Source organism: Sebastes umbrosus, chromosome 17 (genome assembly GCF_015220745.1).
Source record: "Sebastes umbrosus isolate fSebUmb1 chromosome 17, fSebUmb1.pri, whole genome shotgun sequence".
Taxonomy (NCBI): domain Eukaryota; kingdom Metazoa; phylum Chordata; class Actinopteri; order Perciformes; family Sebastidae; genus Sebastes; species Sebastes umbrosus.
In genome coordinates this window covers 6447956-6463188 of record NC_051285.1, presented here as the reverse complement: position 1 = coordinate 6463188, position 15233 = coordinate 6447956, and the positions used below count along the sequence as shown (strand labels likewise).

General features: G+C 40.5%; 1 protein-coding gene across 1 annotated transcript in view; it reads right to left on the bottom strand.

Moving 5' to 3' along the window:
* The window catches only part of zbtb16a (zinc finger and BTB domain containing 16a), a 173389-nt gene extending 166592 nt beyond the window's left edge, over nt 1–6797 (bottom strand). The window contains exons 1-2 of the mRNA XM_037747694.1: nt 6637–6797; nt 2126–3461 (exon numbers count right to left, since the gene is read on the bottom strand). Coding sequence (XP_037603622.1) covers nt 2126–3372 — 1247 coding nt within the window. The 5' untranslated portion in view covers nt 3373–3461; nt 6637–6797. The remainder of the gene's footprint in view (nt 1–2125; nt 3462–6636) is intronic.
* Nucleotides 6798–15233: the final 8436 nt, after the last annotated feature.

Below are 15233 nucleotides of genomic sequence, written 5' to 3'. Positions count from 1 at the left end.
CAGCGCTGACCCTGACACAGTGGCGGTGGGGAAATGATGTGTAATTAGTCAGAGGGAACACGACTCCGCATCGTCTGAAATAAAACATCTTGTATTCACATCAAAAAGAAATCAGGCAGCTTGACAGGCTCGTACACAGAAGAATAAAAAAAAAAGAAAGCGTGGACTTGATATGCTATCAAATGACCCACATTGGAATTTGTGAGGACACGAGGAGCGTCTGAATTATCAAGCATCTCAGGGTAGCGCGGCAGACCTTTCATGTGCGGACGGGCAAAGCAGACAGCGGATGATGCAATGTTTGATTTCTACACTTCAGGAGGCTGTCAGGACGGCGCGTACAATATTAAACAGTGTCGTGTCGGTGTATCAACCAGTCTAAATTAACCCATTAGTATGCTACGGGGAGAAGCGGGAAGATCAATGCATGAAACGGTTTGGAAATCTCCTTTGATACAAGATTTCCCGGCTTGAGCGAATTGATGAAATTCCTCTTGAAACACAGGCAACCATTTCACACGCCAGACTTTTCTCAAGACAGAGACTAATGTAGCCTGTCCTTTAACACAGCGAGACTACATTACTGTGTCTCACACGGAAGCTATAGTGCATAAAGCTGCTGTTTAAGCCTGCTTAGGAAGAACTGATCATAAGCAGCACAAAACTCACTTCTACAGTCTACTGTTTTTTGTTTTTTTTAAATACGCATAATGTCAATGTACGCTGAAATTCCTCTTTTATTCAATGAATAATGAACACTCATCATGAAGGCCACACAAATTTGTACACTTTTTTAGAAGTAACTGCCAACACCAACAAAACAAACTACAAAGTATCCGACTTCAATACTTGTATAAAATAGAAAAACACTGCACAACAACTGGTGTACGGCTGCAAACATGACACCTCTCTCTCGGGTAAAATCAATTCTGCAATATTCAGTATTTCCTAAAGACAACATCGAGACCGATTTAAAAAGAGCTTGAACTGAATGAGTCCAGCTCTGAACTCATGCACGCCAAGATACTTGCTCGAGTATGAGGGGACGGGGTGATGGGATTCAAATCCTCAAGTGAACTTTAACCACTGTGCATTCCTATTGATTTAAGCAAACATAACAGGGTGAGAAGGTGGCCTTCACATAAGAAAGGGCCTCCGGTCACAAAAACACTCCGACTGTGCAAAATCCATAAAGAAGTGATGCAAGTACATTCCACCAGGTGCTTGTACTCTGACTGGGCTGATACAATGTTGACAGAGATATATACACTGACATGACATATACTATGAAACGAAACACATTTTTGCAAAAAGGTGAGTATTTAGAGTGTTTTCAGGTTTTAATTTATCTCCATCCATTGATTGAAATAGCGCTGCGCTGATTTATTGCCACTCCCCATGTCCTAGAACTACCTCCTGGTCTCAGAGCCCAGGTTCAGCACTCATTTCCTGGGCTGACCGTCTAGTCTAATTATCAAGCTAATAAGGGCCCCCCTTGTGCAGTTATGGGAAAGGGGAGGTGAGTCGGGTCCAGGATGAGGGGGGGTACCACTTTGGTAAGTGTGTGTGATAGCTGCCGCCCACATCTTGTAAGGCGTGACTAATGGTCTTAGACAATGTTACGACAGCAGTCACCTGGGCCGTTATTGAAGGAGTGGGCCCGAGCCACACACAACTAAAGTCTGTGTCCGTCAAAGGACGTCACATGGATGGGTTATTTATTGTTATTTGTTATAATCTCTAACATACAAAATGAATGGTGTTAAGAGAGGCAGCAACTAATGTCCTCTATTCCTCATGAACCAAGCCCGAAAAAGATGTACTGTATATTTTTTAATTCCTAAGTCAAAACCAGGTGACTTACACCCAGGGAAGCCTGTGACCCAAAGCAATCATGTTACTAATATGTATTATTAGTAAGGTGTTGGGAAAGTGTGAGGCCACATGACTCACTTTCCGCTGCACATAATGCAAACAGCTTAAGTAATCTCGCATACCACCATGTGATTCATTGACAAAAAAAACAACAGCTGTGCTGAACAGCTGAAAAAGGACCATACATTTCACGGCCAAAACAATTACCAAGCAGCTACTCGGAAGGAGAAAAAAAAAAAACTTGGCTTACCTGTGCTGCTCCACAGCTTCATTATCTGGTAGTTCTGCACCGCAAACATTGCAACGTTCGTGCTGGTTCCTTCCGTCTGGTTTCATGCCCACTGCCAGCTCCCCGAGCTTGCTGAAGAACTCTCTCTGGATGAAGCTCTGAGGCAGCAGTGCCCCGTAGGCACTGAAGTCCATAGACATTGCCAGGGCTGGGGACATGGGAAGAGCGGAGGCCATGGATGCCGCCATGGACGCCGGCATGGACATGAGGGCGTCTGATTTGTGATTGACAGGTAGGGCGTACAGCGAGGCGAGGTGTTTCTCCGTCATCCCGGCCATCGCTTCCAGTCCCATCTGGCTGACATCAACTTGAGGGTCACCCATGACATCGTCGCGGACGTAATGTAGCCCGCGGGCACTGGTGATTACGCTGCTCCTGGTCGGTGTCCCCGGGCCGTCTCGGTTCCTGTCCTCCCCGCTTCGCTCACCGTTGCTGGAGGCGCTGGACTCCATGTTGGGAGGGCTGTCGTGGCCGTTGCCACCCATGTCCACTTGCATCATTTCAGTCTTGATCTCAGTCATCAGGTGGTGGGAGTTGTGGACAAGTTGTTCCCCCCCAAAGCCCTGCTGGAGCAGAGACTGGCCGATGCTCATCAGGCTGTCCACGGCAGCTTTGGTGGGACTCAGGTTGGACATACCGAAGGAGGTGGAGACTGAGGGACTCTGGTCCACCATGCCAGCCATGAGGGCGACTTGCTGGGAACTCGTCAGATAGGGACTCTGCATGGAATGCTTTTTGGAGTTCTTGGCTCCATTCTGGCCTTTGCGCTCCTCATCCTCCTCTGTGCTCCCGTCGTTAACATTCACCTCCACGTCGTTGTCATCTGAGGACTGGATGGTTTCCAGGATCTTGAGGCATTGCTCTTCCAGGTATTCAATCTCCAGGATCTCCGCTGCATAGAGGAGGTCATCCAAGTCCTCCACCTTGGCCTGGAGGGTGGCAGTGTAAGCATACTCCAAAATCTGCTGAAACGTCTTTGGTGAAAGAAAGTCCAGGGTGTAATGCTGGCTGCTGCGGTGGAAGAGGATCTCAAACATTTTGCTTGTGCAGGCTAGCACCGTCCGGTGAGCGTGGAACTCCTGGCTGTCCACCATGATGACCACGTCACACAGAGTGCCGGCCAGACGCATCTGGTTGGCCTTCTGCAGCAGGGCACTGGGGTGGTTGGGGTTCTGGAGCTGGATCATACCCATTTTAGACAAATCCATTATGGCGATGAAATCCACGAGGCCGACTCATGAGGCTCGCCTTCCCCGCTCAGCAGTGATTTTAGCTATCTTTGTAAACAAGATGAAACCTGGACGGAGAAACAGAAGGAAAAAGAGAGAAATCAGTTATGGTAAATTCGGGTGCAACGGCAAAAAACATTGTGCAGAACAAATCCACAAATCTTTACACTTTCAAATGCGATCCTCTCTTTTCCCCAAATTGAATGAATTCATGTAAAAAATGCATGAGAATTTAAATTTATATTGTCCTCTTTCACAAAAGTATACAAAGCAAATTCAGTAATTACAATTTTGAAAGTAAATGTAATGGATTCGTATGCAACTATTTATTTTCCGAGTGTGAAGTCAGTGGAGTTTCAAATTGCAAACATCCTGCAGGGATGGTAAACACTCTGTGCAGTCGCATTGTTCTCAAAATCAGCGGAGAGTATTGACTGTAGATTTCTGAAGAGAGACAATTTGTGAGCCGTCCAACAGGCTCACCCTGCATACCAATCAGTCCGACATATGTTATGTTAAAAAGATGTCTCCATTTGGCTATCTGATAGGGATGTATACACACAGTTAAACAAGTGTGAATGTGTGCTTATTCACTGCTGCCTGGCTCACAAAGAGCGTCAGCAGCCTTTTCTGAAATTAAATAGCATCTTACTCAGTATTCCCATCACAGACGGGAGCAGAGAGCAGCGGCCAGAAATGGATGGAAAGGAAAGCAGAACGAGGCAAAAGAACACAAACGCTGCAGCACCAAACAGCCTGATCTGCTCTCACTCACTGATGCTGAAATGAATGAGCGACTCTGGGAGTGCTTCACTCCTTCATCCATGTTAACAGGGGCAACATGTTGCTGCACCTCATATCTACAGACGACACTAAAACAATAAAGAGAGGGTTAGATTAAATCTCACCACTATACTTTAAATGAGTGACTGTTGCTGTGACTCCTGTTAACACGATCATTATGACCTCCACTGAAACAATTCTCTCTTCATTGTTGCAATTAAATAAACAGTCTTGCCGCTACATATACTCTGAATGAATGAATGAACGGCTCCCAGCTAAGTGCCTCCATTGACCCACATCCTAGATGAGCTCATTGATGTCCAATTTTGTTTTATCTAATCTATTTATTTTATGACAAATAACATAATGACACATTTTCACTGACTGCTGTTCATCATATTTCTTTTTTTTTTTTCTTTTCAAAAGCTTCATTTTCATTTTAAGAATCTTCAATTTCATTTTCAATGAGCTTAATTTTCTTTTCAAAAAACGAGGAATAAAAAAGAGAAGTTTGTGTGAGCACTTATTTCCCTTCCTCGCCGCCTCAGAACAATACACACTCAGACACACAGGAGAAAAAAAAGAGGAAATATCACCAGTCTTCCAGCCAGACTTTTCTTTAAAAATAAAAAAACAATATATCAGTAATATCAAATATCATAGGCCTAATTCTCACATATGCAAGCTCACTTAAAATGCCTAAATCAGAACATGCAGGAGGTAATTGAAGCTGGCAGCTATTGTTTGTGGTATAATAATGATGGGAAATAAATAATAAATAATGATGGGAAATAAATAATCTACTGGCTTTTATAGGACACTACACATTTTTTTTCTCACCACATTGATAAAATCAATATAAGGTAATGATGAAACCACAGGCTCTCCTTGTAGCTGATTCCAACCTCTCAGTCAACAGAGGTCATGCCTTAAAAACCAGACATTATCTTTATTACAGGTATGCCAATATAGCTGAGATTTATGGCCCAGTAAATGATCAATGCTTGTTGCTCTCTGTGAGGTTTTCAGTGGGAAGCTGTGGCTTCACTGGGAAACAATGCAAAGTTGCTGTTTTTGGTGGTGGGGGGACTTTTTCTTAGCTCTCTATTAATAAAAGGACACGCGCGTCTAGACAGCGTTATAATATCGGCGACGCGCACCAGACACATTATACAGAGCGCGTTTATGCATTATGCAAAACAGCAACATTGAGTACATTAAGCCAGCCAGGAGGAGGAGGAGGACAAGCAGGACAATGTGACAATAACCACAGAAAAAAAAGGCAGAATAATCAATGTGATCACGAGTTGTCTGCCATAGCCACATCCAGCCACAACAAGAATAAACAGCAGTTCAATATTCCACACCACGAGCCACGCACTGACACACACAAATGTGGAGAAAGCATTGAGATATTTGAGCGTGCTGGAAAAGTACACACGAGACAGACAGCTGCCAGAATCTCTCTCTCCGATTCTCCTCTGACCGACGCACAGGTGGACTTTGTTTGAGGTTGATTTAAAAACACTCATAAAGACTGACTCTCTCTGTGCAGGTAATGAGAAGGAGGGATGATGGAGAGAAAGAGAGAGAGATGCATGAAGGATAAAGAGAAATAAAGAGTGAAAGAGAGAGATCAGACAGTCCTCGATATAACAAATCAATTTGCAATCGCATCTGTTACCAGTTTTCTCCAGGTATAGGCTGCGCGTGCTCCTGCAATAATCGATTATTGGACACCACCACCACCACCACCACCACCACCAATCAAAACATCTATAGTTGCATGTCAATCAGTTTTGCACAGTGTGGATTTGGGGGTTTGTTTCGCGTATAAAACACCAGTGTCCCCCCCACAGTCCTCATCGTGATGTCATCACGGCTAAATGAGCACCACACACTGGTGCGTCTGGAGACATAAAAGGACACAAATGCGCACAATTTTCCCATTAAAAAAACGATTTCTCCCAGTTTAAAGTCCCATGTGTTGTCTGTCTGGCTCCTGGTTGAAACAGCCAGACCTCACGTCCTCTAGCTGCGATCTCCAGCATACTAAACCAGACTGGAGGGATGGTGATAGGAGGAGGAGGATGAGGGGGGTTACGTCAACCTTAACATCTCTACAATACACTAACCGTGCGTTAATGCAAACTTCCAACACCTTGCAGCGCAATCAAGGTAAAAAAACACTTGTTTTTTTGCAACCCAAAAAACGCTCCTCCTGGTGCGCAACTGTGCAAAAAGTCGCTGTTTTGCTGCTTCAACTTCAGCATGAGGGTTGAACGAGGACAAGCGAAAAGCATCTCGCTATTAAATGCATATAAAACATCCACATGGTGAATGAAAGCACACAGAGAAAACAGAGGTAGAGACGCACATGCAGAGTCTATATACTGTAGCGCGTCTGGGCACTTGTCGCTGCAGCTGCGCGTTTTTTTTTTATCCCGGATCTGTACTCACCCAAGTAGTTGCACGTTTTGATTCCGTATAGTGTGGTAGTGGTAGTGGTAGGTAGGGTAAGGGGGAGTGGGGCTACAGCATAGTAAGTAAAGGCAGTTCGCAGTACCCGCTCTCTCTCTCTCAACACGCACTAACTCCTTTCTTCTCTCGCCTTAGCAAATCAACACGGCGCTGACGTCAACGCAGCCAGTCAGTCAGCCAGACAGACTGAGCAGCAGCAGCAGCAGCAGCAGCAGCAGGCAGGCGGGCAGCCGGGCTCTTCTGAGCTCCAGCCACACAAAACACTAAGAAAGTGAGACACCTAGGGGGCTGTCTCATGTCAAACGGCTGTGTGTGTTACAGTATGGAGAGTGGAAGGTGAGCGATACACTGCAACTCCCTCCAGCTTGGTTTTGAATGCACATACAGCTTATGCAGTTGCTCTCCAACTCTCTGTAGGCAAAATCAATATGGGAACTCCTGAAGCAACCATTCTCAATGCATTCAGTGGGACTACACTTGTGTTTACAGTTTTTTCTCGATTGTTTACACACATTTTCTGAAAGCATGCCTCATACTCTCAGAACTCTACACACAAATCAAAAAACACACACACACAATGGGCAAAACCCCTCAATTCTCCTGCAAAATGAAACTTTACATTCAAAACAATGTTATTTCTTCTCAAAATGGTATTTTGTTTTCAAATGACACACACACACCATCATATGAATAGACATTTATAAGAACCAGTTGAACACTGATGCAAAACACTATGATGAATGGAAAACACTTCTTCTCCATTCATCATGATGACTTAGGCCTTTTTTTTGTACAGTGTTACACTTACTACAGACAGTACATACATAAGTGTGTTGTAAAATATTTTAGAATATTGTTTTTATACTCAGAACACACAAATACACGGTAACAAATATATTTTATTTTCCCCACAAAAACAATGTACACAGTGTACATCCCAACCAACACAGAGTTGCACATACAGTGGTCTACATACAAAACAACAGAGGAATTTACTGTATACAGTTACAGTAAAAAAAAACTATGCTGCATCCTCTCTTCTGTTTCGGTCTGGCCACAGCACCTCATCCACATCACAAGCAATGTTTTCCCTGGCCAAGCAGCGGGGGAAATATCGCTTAGCATGTCGAATCCAGCCATGAAAAGCATCAACTGATTGCTAATTGTAACACTGTGTGACAGGTGTTTGCCCATGTGATGAGTCAGTGTGCATAGTAGGGCAATTGACTTTAGAATTTTGAATGACAGTGTGTTCCTTGTGAAAACGAGATTTTCTTCATGAAAATTGTGCCAAATGCAGAGAACTGTGTGTAGTGTTTTGAAAAAAGTGTGTTTTAGAACTGCAATTTGAGTGTAAAGCAGGAATTGTGCTTGTAGTTTAGCAGAATTGGTTCAGGGGGTTGGTGCATGAGTTACATGTTGTGGTCATTGTGTGTCAAGTACCAGTATTTGTGTGTAAACAATTGAGAAAAACTGTAAGTGGCAGCAGAGTACAGCAAAAGGTGAATGATCCATGACAACATATTCATCCTGGAGGTGTTTTTTTTTTGTTTAAAAAACAAGAAAACAAGACACAAAGAAATACATCATCAACCTTATAGAATTTAAAAGGCAACATTTATTATAAGAAAGAAGAACAGCAAAAAAAAAAGTTATTTATCATATATTTAGAATATTCCAAAAAGCAATATTACTATCAATCTACCTGCTTTTATTTTACTTTCTAACACACCAAGTTTTTGCAGCTCAACACGTTTGAAATCTGGTATCTCAAGATGTTCCAATTCATTTTCAAAGTTTCTGAAAGTCTTAAAAACTGGGAGCAACTAGGAAAGATTTCCTGCAGGACCAAATTTATATTCTTTTGTTGTATTTTTATGCAATGTTAGTCTGCTTTTTCCTGTATAAAAACTATTATTTGAATAACCAATTTCTTTCTCAATACGATTACAAAGTATTATAAAATTTGACACTAATATGTTCATCCTGGAGGTGCTTTTTTTTTTTTTTTTTTTAAGTTATTCATCATATATTTAGAATATTCAAAAAAGCAATATTACTATCAATCTACCTACTTTTATTTTACTATCTAACACACCAAGTTTTTGCAGCTCAACAGGTTTAAAATCTGGCGTCTCAAGATGTTCCAAGCGTTCACATTCATTTTCAAAGTGTTTTAAAAACTGGGAAAGATTTACTGGAGGACCACATTTATATTCTTTTGTTTTATTTTTATGCTATGTTAGTCTGCTTCTTCCTCTACACTACACTTATGTTTAAGTGGCAGCAGAGTACAGCAAAAGGTGAATGCAAAAGGTTATGCAGCTGATGCATGACAACATATTCATCCTGGAGGTGCTTCTTTTTTTTTTTTTTTTTTTAGTTATACATAATATATTTAGAATATTAAAAAAAGCAATATTACTATCAATCTACAAACTTTTTTTTTTACTATCTTAACAAAGCAAGTTTTTGCTCAAGATGCTCACATTCATTTTCAAAGTCTTAATGTCTTAAAAACTGGGAGCAACTGGGAAAGATTTATTGGAGGTATTTACATTCTTTTGTTGTATTTTTATGCTATGTTAGTCTGCTTCTTCCTGTATTCAAACTATTATTTGAATAAACATTTTCTTTCTCAATACGATTACAAAGTATTATTAAATCTGACGCTAATATGTTAAATTAATGCAAAACCATGAAAAACAGTGAAAGATCACATTAAGGTGCTCTAGTAGGGAATTATATATTTTTTTTCACTTAAATGCATAATATTCAACTATACCCAAATTTAGCAGGCTGCAGATTCATCATTCCTCAGAGAGGATCTTGCACAATAACACACACTTTTGCCCAAATGGCTTGCAATATATTACAAGCAAAAACACATTGCACAAATATGAAACTTAATCAGTTATTGAGTGAAATTATATATTTTTTAAAAAGGGCAAAATGAGGATTTAAAGGAGACATATCATGCTCATTTCCAGGTTCACACTTGTATTTTGGGTTTCTACTAGAACATGTTTCCATGCTTTTATGTTCATGTTATGTTGTTTAAGCATCTGTCTCTTTAAGAAGTCCAGTCTGAAAAAATATGGTGCACCTTTGCAAAGGTAGTTCTCAAGCTGTGGGCGATATATTCTAACGAGCCAAATCTGATTGGCTTGTTGAATCACATGTTTTCTGATCTAGACAGTCCGCAAAAAAACTGACTGTCTTATTTCCCAGTTTGTGGGTTGGTAGACACTCTAGATACCCAAATGTATGAGCACAAGCACTGAAAAAGAGGGGTTTTCACGATATGTCCCCTTTAAAGACTCGAAAGCCATTTTCTTGGGTCTATTGTGGAAGCAGTCTTGTTTTAAGATACTGACACTAATTTGAAGAAAAGCCATGAAACAAAAGGAACTGCTCTGGGAACAAGTGGCACTTCTCTTCTTGTCTCATAAAAAATATGTCCTTAATGATCAATAAAGTGAACGACTCTCAGCCGAATAGTTTTGGGATGCATTAACAACCCTTAATTGTTTCTCAGCCTAGCTTTAATTCTCCTCTTATTTTTTTCCTTTCTGTTGACCAATAACCAGGATGCAGTGGCTGCTACACCTCATTATGGTTTGGCCTGATAGAACTCTTTTATAGTAAAAGCATACTCTAGAGCTTCTCTGAAAATAAACTTGATTGATACTTTTGCCTTAATGATGATCACTGACTGGAGGCTATTCTTCACCGATGGTTTCACTTCACAATATTTTAATTCTATTGTTGTGTTCCCTTTAAGTGCTCCTGGTAAGCTCTTACTTTGTCTTTGTTACTAAAGTCACAAATACAAATTGTCCCAAATTTAAGCACTTTGTTTTTGTCAATTTGATTTAAAAATCATGGCTGAAAAAAGTAGGAAGAGGAGGCACTATATGTCCATTTATATCATTTGTACAGACATTTATATTCCCTGTTGGCTTTGTTGATCCCCAAAACTTTATGTAACGCCACCAGTCGGTCAAGGTTTTCTATTATTCAGTGAGATATCTAAACATGTGCACGCAGTTTTTTTAGGTGTTCATATAAGTTGGCTCCTACTTTGGCTGTTCAGGGTGATAGAGGTTGGATTCCTGGTTCAATAAGACTGTGGAATCGTTTGCTTAATATGTCAGAATACAGGATCAAGAAGAAGGTTTTTCTTTGGAGTAAATCACTTAATGCTCCATGGGCTACAGAACTTCATGCTATTTTTGAGGAAGCTGAATTACATTATATGTTATAATCTATCATGCAGCATGAACGCAATTAGAAGAAAGTTACTTGAAGAAAAGACTTATTGTTAAAACCAAAATTACGAACATATATTCAAATCAAGCACAATTATGGTGCTGAATCTGATGTTCTGGTTAACTTATCAAGGAGTCAGAGGTCTTTAGTTGCACAGTTAAGAACAGGAATCCTCCCTCTTAAAAACATCGAGGAGGACAACAGGTTGTGTGAGGTATGCGAGTTAGGAGAGGTTGAAAATGCATCACATTTTTGTTTGTATTGTCCACACTATGATGAGTTACAACTTCTATTTCAAATGAAATGTCTTTTCAAAATCCAGAAATGTTTTGGTGCTCGGATGATGACAAAGTGGAACAGCTATTTCATTTTAACTTTTATAAGTCGGCTACTTAAAACGCCAGGAGGATTTATCTGTTTGGTATTATTTGTAATTTATGCTGCTACTCTGGTTTCTGCCTTTGTCTTTTCTTTATTTTCTAAATAACGGTGTCTTGTCTTGGCTGGACATATTATTTATGCATGACACAATGATGATAAAATAAAATCAAAATGTACTAGATGACTGGCAAATCGTTTCTGGGGTGTAGACGATGTTTCCTAGTGATTTTGTTGATCCCCTGATGTTTTGTATAGCGCCACCAGCAGGTTGACATTTTTGGTTTTCAGTTTTGTGTGAGTCTTGTTTTAAAAAAGAATATTTTCTGATTGCATGCTCACATAAATATTACCGTTTGGAGATTAGATAAGAGGAAATACATACATGAATGACTTTGCTGAATGGTTCAGATACATGTCTCAGTTCATAGCTAGACAGGAACTATCAAATCAAATATATTCACCACTGACTGACTGGAAAAAAATAAAATATACAGCAGGTAAAAATACATCCAACTGTGGGTTGCTGAGTTCCTTATATGAGGAGCTTTGCCAGGTGGTGCGAGAAGAACCATTTCAACACTCCTGCAGTAAGACGGAGAAGCTGGGAGGGCGTCATCATCCAGGATGATGAGTTTAGTCGCCTTCGTGCCTCAGGCTCACATCAACACTTCACTGACTGAGGCTGATAAAATGGAAGTAATGGACAAGTCAGGTCAGAGTAGACTATCTGAGGGAGGCTGGGGTCGTTCAGAGTCTGCAACACATCACTCAGCGTGTTCAATCAATCAGCAGCGGTGGACGGCACACTCTGGTTTGTGGCGGTGCGCTGAGGAGGAAGTATTATCATTAATATTAACAAATGACAATAGGTGTCTCGTAGCCGAGGAAAAAAGTTAGGTCAACAGTGCTCTCTGTCTAGTGTGGCCTGAAAAGCTCTTTTAACTGACAGTCAAAACAACCGATGACAGCCGAATGCTCTGGCATGACGTTACACAGCCGTCCAGTTCTATTTGAGAGTCTTCACAGCAACAAAGCTTCTTCTATAAATCCTCTCAGACACGGCCGTTAACTTTTGTTTTGCACTGGTCTTCCTGATTCAAGACATTCTATATTTTAACTTCTGGACTGGTTCGTTGTGAGTTTTCCAGTGCATGATGATCATGCACCGACTGTTGGACTGTTAAGGCCCCAGTAGGCTTTAAAAGAAGTGATTGTCAGACGCACTCCCAACTCGTCAAATACCGCCGCTTGGTCAGTGCTCCTCGGCGTCTGAAACGACGCACCGAGGAACCCTTTAGCGTCTGTATGGACGCACCAGGCTTTCAGCTAACTCCAATGTAAATGCATTCGCTTCATTATTATATGCTCAGAGCATCAGACATAGTATAAAGAGCGAGAAAGTTTGCGTTGAGTGGATGGGAGGGTCAAACAAACACAGGACTTTGCCCAGGAGACCGCTGTTCGTGTCCTGTCACACGCCAGTTAAGTAACAAACACTCATTTTACATAACAAATAGTTATTTTACGAAGCAAACATACTTATTTTTCTTGAGCCTAACCTAGTTTTGTTGCGTAAGTAAACCTAAAAATGAAGTAAACCCACGTTGGAAAGTCCAAAACTGACACTATAGGCGTTGGTAATTGACGAGTTGGGAGTGAGAACGTGTTGGAAACCCCCTTCTGCAGTGATTGGCCGGAGGGTCGGATGTGTGACAGTGAGGCAGGCTTTGAACTTCTCTCCTAAGTTCATTTATATGAATTATCGCGTCGAGATCGAGAGGCAGTGGGATGCAGCCTAAAGGAGGCTATGACGCCTCGCCATTGAGCGTGGCTATTCTATACAGGTATAACCACTCTTGCCTTTAGATGTGGTCGGACCACATGACACATGACCTTGTTTGTTTGAAGCATACTCAGACCCTTGAGTTACAGCTCCTGTTTATGGCATTTTTTACTCGTTGTACTTCTCAACAAGTCCGATTGCTGTCCAGCTATACATATAGAACATTCATTTGGTTTTGCTGATAACAAAAGGCATAGCAGTATATTAAATTAGGCAGTTTTATGCTGGAAGATTTGATCCTTTGTTGTTAATGTAAGACTCACACTAGGACAAATTTAGTTAATTTGCTAACTGGTTTTAAATATTTTGTGCAACCCTAAATGTGTAAATACATTAAGAGTGCCTAGTTATTGCTTATACAATACAATACTGAATATTCTTATCTATGTGCTATTTGCCGCTGCTGCATTGACCTACTTTCCCCCGTTGAAATCATTAAAGGTTCATTAAATGTAGTTTAATCAGTGGAAGGATAAACTGCATCATGGTAACAAAACAAAGTATGTCGGTTCCAGACTGAAAAATGAGTAAATGTTTAATTCAATTAGAGAACAATGTAATCTATTCTGGTAAAGAAATTGTGTTTAGATTTAGCTTCTAAGCAGCTAAGATAATTGTTTGATAATTGTTTCTTTCATTTTAAAAGAACACAAAAGCACATTTCCTTATAGCAGAAATCTCTACGACTCAAAACTCTCTCTTCCTTATATAGATCTATTTTCAAACAGCAACAGGTCTGCGCTCTTGCACCAGGTTGTAAGTAGTCACACAGTTTATAGCTGTTTCAAAATGGAAAGCATAGGTTTGAAGGGGGCTTTCAGGGAAATCTCATTTCCTTTAAAATACAGTGGTGCTCTGGGAATTTTTAGATTCATCCGGGCACGGATCACAGAGTGCTTCATTACCTTTGAGCTGCGTGCTGTGCAGGCTTACCCAGGGATAAAGAAAAAGGCACTCCCTTAATCTGGCAATAATCCACCGTTTTACTGAGGGAAAGGAAGATGAGGGCTAAATTATAAAAAGCAGATCATCACTGCACTTTAAAATAATACCAAGAGTTAGAGAAAGACGGGCTGCCTGGAGGAAGTTTTTGGTTTGTAGCTGGGGTTAGAAATGTGACCATTAGCTGTCTGTGAGGCTACGGAGGGCTGCATGTCTGCATATTTATCTATTTGTTTTGTGGAGGAAGAGGGTGATTGATCGAATATAAAGAAATACCAAGATGACTTCTATATCAAAAGTGTTCCATTTAAAAGTAAAGGACCTTGGATATGCACAATTATTATTATTATTAGTAATTGCAAATGTATGAGCGTTGAATTTATCACTGCAGTTATCTGTAATGATCGGTGAAGTTTTGCTCACAACAAGCGCCCTCCCACTAACTTTTTATGTTAGGATAAAATGGATTTGTCATAAGGTCCGATTACTACTTTGATACGGAAAATAATTACAACAACCAGAATGATTAAACTAAACGTATGTAGCCGATTCGTCCTGAGGGAACTGAAGGAAGAATACAGACTTGGCAAAAAGAGTCATCGAAAAGTACTTGATGCTAAATTACTACAAAATTGAACAAAGAGTATTTTTCTTATTGTAGAACAGGCACTGCATTCATTTCGTCCTGCTGCCTTAACTACTCACTAGATCACCTAATATATATTAATCTGCCGCTGAAAATAGTCCCCAACAAATGCGCTATTTATTGTTTGAGTAATGTTTGCCAAAAGATACAGTGCCAGGCTGTTTTGGAAAATGATAAACACATTTTTAAAGATTTATATCTTCAGTAGGAATGATTAGGATTGGTGCCAAAAGCCACAGACGGCTATGAAGTTGGAAAGAGACGAACTAACGCATTGTTGGTTTTGATGTTTTCATAGGATTTGTTGAAAATAAGAAAAAATATACAATAACGCAAGAATAATCTCATACATTTTCGTGCGGTTCACTGTTTTTTTGATAATTTTTGGCTTGTCTAATTTGAGTAAAGTTGTTACTTCATGTATTATTTAAATTATTACCATACTGTTTTTGCGTTACTATTCTTTCATAGCTATTTATTCCTCTTGAAAAG